At 45.8% G+C, this 7,186-nt stretch overlaps 1 protein-coding gene across 1 annotated transcript in view; it reads left to right on the top strand.

Moving 5' to 3' along the window:
• Positions 1-181, top strand: part of PHOX2B (paired like homeobox 2B) — a 2,916-nt gene extending 2,735 nt beyond the window's left edge. Inside the window, 1 exon segment of the mRNA XM_023738969.1 lies at positions 1-181. This exon segment is cut by the window's left edge and continues 101 nt beyond it. Coding sequence (XP_023594737.1) covers positions 1-181 — 181 coding nt within the window.
• Positions 182-7,186: the final 7,005 nt, after the last annotated feature.

Raw genomic sequence — 7,186 nt, forward strand, 5'->3', positions numbered from 1 at the left:
GGCGGCGGCGGCGGCTGGAGGCCTGGCTGCGGCCGGGGGCCCTGGACAAGGCTGGGCTCCCGGACCGGGCCCAATCACCTCCATCCCGGATTCGCTTGGGGGCCCTTTCGCCAGCGTCCTCTCTTCGCTCCAAAGACCCAACGGTGCCAAAGCCGCCTTAGTGAAGAGCAGTATGTTCTGATCTGGGATCCCGCGGCGGCGGCGACCGCGGGCGAGCCGGGGCCCGGGCGGGCGAGTGGGCGAGGGGTAGGCCCAAGGCTATTGTCGTCGCTGCTGCCGAGGCTTTATCAGCGAGAGCCGAACGTAATCGCGATAAGAATAAAGAGAAAATGGCGTTGCCCCCCTTTCAACTCCACTCCTAGCCCTCTACCACCCCCCAAACAAACAAATAAAAACTTCCCTGGCTTCGCACCTGCCTCAGGGCCGCGCAGAGGGGCCAGGGCTCCGCCTGCTGACTGGGGGCTGAGAGCAGCGCGGCCGGGACTCGGGGCACTCTCAGGGGGCTGTGTCTGCGTGTCGGTGTACGTCCGTCTCGGGGAATGTGTGTCTGTGGCCCGAGCAGGTAACAGGGAGACATGTGGGGCCACAACCTACTCAGTGACTTGCTTAGAAAAACAGAAAAAAAAAAAAAAAAAAAACAACAACAACAGCAACAAACCCACAAACATTTAAAAAATTTTGGAAAGGCAGCAACCTTTAAAAAAACCTGAAAGGTTGAAAAAATACAAGAAAAAATAGACAAGGTAAAGTAGGGGAGGAGGCTGCAGCTGGCGCTGTCTAAGGGCTTGACAGCACGGACTCTCTCGGGGCTCCTCCTCAGAGGAGAGTAAAGCCACCTTCCGGCTCCCCTTCCCCTCGTGTCCTTGGGTTCGAGCCGCTGCGGCGACGACTCGAGCAGACTGTCCCCAGGGTCAAGCTGACTTCCTCGCGCCCGCTTGCTTGTCCCATCTCCCGGAACAGCGTCCTGCCGTTAGCGCGTCCGAACCCCACACACTAGCAACTGTCAACCCCGAATCTTTGCAGCCTCTTGGCCCTGAAAGATGCCCTATACATGAGATGCCTTTTCATCCCCAACTTCGCAGACTATGTCTCATATTTCGCAACTCTCCCCTTTCTTTCTCTCCCGCAACCCCCGCCGGCATTTTCTTCTTCCACCAGCTTTTACTGAACGTTTTGGCACTGCTTTAGATTGGAGTCCATTGCAGTACACGTAACTGGCTGCTGAGAAATCTACCGGGCAGGGAAAGGCACGCACACAAGTTTGCAGAAGAATCTCGGTTTGCATTTCTGTTTGAATGATCCGAAATGGACTCACATCCTGTATGGTGGATGGACTGTATATTGATGATTCCATTCTTCGCGCAGTTTGGACGTTTCTGTTTGGGATTTGGTTCTTTGTTTTTATTTTAAAAGGCACAAACTATAGATATTAGTTGAATGTTGAGGCTTTAACTTTTTCGGTGTCTTTCTACAACTGTGTTCTGTGACTCAATTGTATCGTGTTAATATCAGTACAGACCGTCTCTTCTACGTGACCGTATAATGTTTTTCTCTCCTTGTAGTCTCTATGGCGTGTCTTATGGAGTAATAAGGTTCTCACGGGTTCAATTCCTTTGTGTTTAGAGAGACCACGTTCAGACAATGGTATATATTTTTGTTATCAGGTGCATGTCTGTCTGATTTCATTTTTTCTTCTTGTTGGACTATGTTTGTGAACATAATCGTCATAAGTTATGTTTCAGATTTTCGAATTTATTTATGTGTTACAATGAATGCTTCTATTTAAAAGGGAAATATTTCTACATGTGCATATAGTTTTCCAAGAGTGTACCATTAACTTGATTGTTGATAATAAAAACAAAAAGCAAGTCTAGCAATTGAACTCTTTTGCCTTTTTCTTGATTCATTTTTGTTTGGTTGGTTGCTTTATATTTTTTTAAATTAAGTTTAAAAAATGGTAGGGAGGATGGAGGAAATTCTCCTCAAGAGCCAGAAGCCATAGCGACTCTTGGAACCTAAGCGGGTTTGGACATCTGAACCCACGGAGCCAAATACAACCAAATATAAAATGTAGTGCTTGGGATAGCAAACAGGATTTCTCTGGCCTGTGCTCATTTGTTCTTCAACGACAAGGCACAAAGGAACACCAAAGCTTTGATAAAAAGAGTTCACACCGGTGCCGAGCCTGCGGCTCTAGGAACTTGGTGGCAGCGAAGTCAGGATTCGAATCCTGGTGTTAGAGGTGATGGAAGCGCGGATTCCGCGCGCAGATGCCTTCGGGACCGATGGCGTTTGGCAAGGTCCGGGTAGTTCAGCTTCCCGAAGCCGGGCAGACCGCGGGCGCCCAAGGACACGCGCGGGGCTTGTGAGCAGGTAGATCAGGACCGTGCCGGGCATTGGGCCCAAGAGCAGCGCTGCAGCGTTGATGTGTGCGGAGAAATAAGGTCAACTGGAATTGAGTGAACACTTTCTAGTACCAGGTTGTGCTTTCCATGCATAATCTCTTTTACCCCTCGAAATAACACCGGGAAGTAAGTACAATTACCACCCTCCTTTTCTTTTAAACAGACGAGGAAACACAGGCTACAGAGATATTAACCTGCTCAAAAGCCCCCGGTTTATGAGTGGTGGGGCTAGCCTTTGACCCCAGGAAATCTGATTCCAGAGCCTGCACATTAACATCCCAGTGGTTTCCAAAGGGCTGTCACTGGACCAGCCCTGTCAGCACCACCTGAGAACTTGTTACGCTCACAAATTCCTGGCCCCACTCTAGACCTAAAATCCGTTGAGGTGGAGTCCATTCCGGCTCCACTCTGCCCTTAGCGAACCAAAAACCCAGGGGATGAGGTCCAGCCATCGATGTTTTAACTAGCCCTATAGCGGATTTCAGAGCCCTGGTGGCGCAGTGGTTTAAGTGTTTGGCTGCTAACCAAAAGGTCGGCAATGCTAGTCCACCAGCTGCTAGTTGGAAAACCTATGGCGGCAGTTCTGCTCTGTCCTACAGGGTCACTATGAGTTGAGGCAACGTTTTGTTTTGTTTTTTTTTTTTTTTTTAACCCTATGGAGGATCTCAGAACAACTGAGCTACACTGTAAGAAGCCCAAACAGGAAAGTTCCAAAATCAGGGCTGGCTTGTTGGGTGGGTGGGTGGGAGAGGAGCCTCCTGGCAGCTTCACTGATTCCCTTTGGGACAGAAGGGGTTGTCACTGCGCCAAGATGGAATCCTGCCTCTTCCTTGGACTATTTGGCTAGGCCACCTTCTTTTTATTTTATTTTTTAATTTTTCCCCATACAAAAAATGATACATACATTGTTATGTGACTCTAATTGCTCTCCCCATACTGTGACAGCACACTCCTCCTTTCCACCCCTGATTCCCCATGTCCATTCAACCAGCTCCTAACCCTCTCTGCCTTCCCATCTCACATCCGGACAGAAGCTGCCTGTTTAGTCTCTTGTATCTACTTGAGCTAAGAGGCACACTCCTCACGAGTATCACTTTATGTCCCACAGTCCAGTCCAATCCCTGTCTGAAGAGTTGGGCCACCTTCTTTAAGCAGATGCCTGTGCCAACTTGTGGTACTTGCCTTGGTACCTCTCTGGTTGGGCCTTATCGATAGAAACTTCGGTTTCGCTCATTTGAGCAGAGGCCACAGTCTGCCTCCTCAACCCCCAGGTCTCTGATTTCAGGATTAGCAGCTGATCTGGCTTAAATTTATCAAAGCTTCTCTCCCCTCAAGCATCCAAATATGACTTTCATCTGATTGGACAGGTTTTATGTAGAAATCTCAGATCTTGGATCATAACTAAATTCGAATAGTTGTTTCTCAAGGGCTTTTAAACTTTTTTTTTTTAAATTCCATCTCTAAATACCCCCCAGTAAATTCTCCAAGACACATTGTCTATAGACAATGACATTAATTGTGCTGGGCTAAAATGCCAGCAATTGCCAGATCCCTTAGGCCCCAGACGGGTTGTAAATATAACTTAGAAAATCTGGGAGAGGCAAAAAAGAGGGCAGGAATTTCTAGACAAAAAGAGTATTCAAGGCCCAGGTAACCCAGCCCCGAGTTCAACTAGAGGAAAATTAGCCTTCCCTTGACATTGGGAGCCACCAGGTAAGACTCTGGGAGCTGATGGACAGGCTAAGAGACAGGCACTCTGTAGAAGGTGAGATCCAGAGAACGAAAGAAAATATGAAGTGGAAAGAGAAAGAAGGGAGGCAAAGAAAAAGAGGAAAAACCAAATAGCCAAAGGAGAGTTGTTGGAAACCCCAGCCAAGGTCTAGAAATCACTTCACATCTGAATAAACTGGCTGAGGGTCCCCAAATTCCCTTCTTCTGGCTTTGACCTGCTTTGAGCAACTTGTCTACATGGCACGGGGAGCTCTGGGGACCTGTGTGGAAAACAGACTTTCTTGCACTCCCCACCCCACCCCGGCCTCCCCAGGGATAGCATCGTAAATGTCTGCAGGGAATGAACAAGACACCCAGCTCCAGTGTTTTGAATATCAACTTTTTAATTTGGGTCACCTCTGCCTCTCTTACTAGTCAAAGGCGCAAACTGTTGGGAAGAAGGTTTATGATCAAATGCAAAATAATGTCCCCATAATATGATGGAGCCTCGTGGCAGGACACTGTGTCTCTTGCATTGTGTCATTTCCTTGGAGCCCTGTACAGTGTGAACAAGCTCACTTTCACTTTTCCTTTCCTACGGAATTTGCATTTTGGCTCATCAAGGCATCCTTTTTCCTGGCAACTCCAGGACTACATGTGACTTCACAAAAGCCGCATGAGCTGATGCCAGATGACCGCCCCTAAGCCAAGTCTCCTTCAGGATAACCGAGTGCAGGGAATCAGAGAGTGGTTTCAGAGGGGAGCCAATAAACCAGCAAATGGTAACTGTCTGTAATCCCAGATGTTTCTCTGTGGCCACCTCATGTGTTTTAAGAAGACAGCCTGTAGCTAGAAAGAAATGATTCTCAATTCAGGGAAAGCATCTACGGGACATTGGGCTGCAAGTAACTTAACCCCTCTGAGCTTGCCTAATCAACCATGAATGTGAATCATAATACAGCCTTGTGCAGTTGTGGTTGGGACTAAATAAAATAATGTATATCAAGTGTCTAGCATAGCAGTAAATTCTCAGCAAATGTCAGATATGATGATGCTGATGATGACCATGATGATGGAACTCCTATATCCTTTCTTGATCTCCCTTTTTCAGGCCTCAGTAGATTAAAAATGGCCCTCAGTCGTCACTTAAGTCAATGGCCCAGGGATATGGATTGTGAGTGAATATGCACAGACTGGAATTGTAGAGCTTTGCTGAGAGAAGATAGTAACAGAGTAGAATCAGCCAAGGACTAACAAGTAGTGACTACTATTTACTGAGTGTTCACTATAAGCCAGGCACTGTTTTAAGCTTGCTTACAAGCTTTAAATCTTTTAATCTTCACAACTACTGAATGAGAAAAGTACTATTTCCGTTTTTTTCCTGTAAGGAAACTGAGCCATAGAGGGGCTAGGGAGCATGTCCAGGGTCACATAACTAGTAAGTATTGCAGCAGGAATCCAAGCCCATGCTCTTTAACCACTGTCCTTAACAGTCTCCGCAAGAGGAAGAATTCATTTTGGCATACAAGGTTACTCACTGTCAGATCCCAGAAGAGATCTCATCTTGCATAAAGACTCAGAAAAGTAGGGGAAGAGCAACAGGAGAAGTGGCATTGGGATGGGAATGCCAGCCAAATTCAGAATGAAGTTCAAGGCCTGAAAGGGAGAAGGCTTTGAGATTCATGTTGTTGCTGCTGCTGTTAGGTGCTGTTTTGACTCATAGTGACCCCACGTGGCAGATTTCTAGGCAGATTGTCAGGCCTTTCTCTTATGGAGCTGCTGGGTAAGTTTGAACCGCCAACCTTTTAGTTAGCAGCTGAACACTTAACTATTGTGCCACCAGGGCTTCTTTTGAGATTCGTAAGAGGACGGAAAATGTTTTCTGCAGGCAGCATATTTACAGCTCAGTCTCTTTCTGGTAAGTGGACAAGACAAGGAGTAGCCAGGGGTGTGGAACATGAAAGGGGAAAGAACACTCAAATCTATGAAGTGCAGTCCATTGGTCAGTCAACATCAATGGACGTCAGCCTCTAGACTCCTCTGTCACAACCATGACAGATGGACGGCACAAATGGCAAAAGTCCACCCAAGTTCTTAATTGTCCAGCCTTTATTTTAAAGTGTCTGTTCACAAATCTATGTGGATAAATAATGACTAAATGCCTTTGTCCAATAATATTTCTGCATTGGAAAGCCAAGTACAGTGCAAAGACCTGTGACCTCCTTAGGTCAATAGGAAGGATTATCTGAACACAGTCTATGATCATGTCCCCCCATCAACAAATTAGACATATTGGGTCATGATAATCTTGGCTTAATTGAAGGTGCTAACCTGGGGTTAGTGGATAGAATTCAAAGGGGATATGAAAATATATACATATTTATTTATTCTAACTTCTACTGAAATTAGTGTTTCCTTCAATGATGAATGTTGGCAACAAAACCACAGTCGTATCATCAGTATCAGTGAGTTTGTCAGCAATGGAGTTTACAGATGTTTTCATTTCACATTAGTCTTTAAAGCTATCTCACCATATCATTTACACTCAGTACTAGTTTGGAATTATGGTAATTATTGGATCAGCAAATAAATTACTGCATCACAAATTTGTTTCACACCATTTTTGATAACAGTACTGTAATTGGTTTCCTTTGCAATCCTATGTATTTCATTTTTGTGTTTAAAAACACTCTCTTGAGAAGGGGTTCACGGACATCACCAGATTTCCAGTAATGGCAAAGCCAGGACTCAACCCAAAGTCCAGCCTCTTAACCAATATGCTAAAAAGATTTTTTTTAAAATGGGAGGAAAGGAATTCCTCAATTTCTTAGTGTCACTCACTCTATTTTTTTTTGTGAACCTGAAGCTATTTGGCTTGTTAACATACCCCAAGGCCAAGTGATTGAGCAATGATGTTACTTTAGCCATGTGTTTGATGTCAGACATCCCACTGGGGAAAGTCAGACATCAAAGGGAAATAAAGGCCTCTTACCTGGATGTAATTTCATTATGGAACCAAGTGGACGACTGCTTCTGCTAGATGACTTCTCAGATGATTTAAGCACTGATTT

The sequence above is a fragment of the Trichechus manatus genome, unplaced genomic scaffold (assembly GCF_000243295.1).
Source record: "Trichechus manatus latirostris isolate Lorelei unplaced genomic scaffold, TriManLat1.0 scaffold00126, whole genome shotgun sequence".
NCBI lineage: Eukaryota > Metazoa > Chordata > Mammalia > Sirenia > Trichechidae > Trichechus > Trichechus manatus.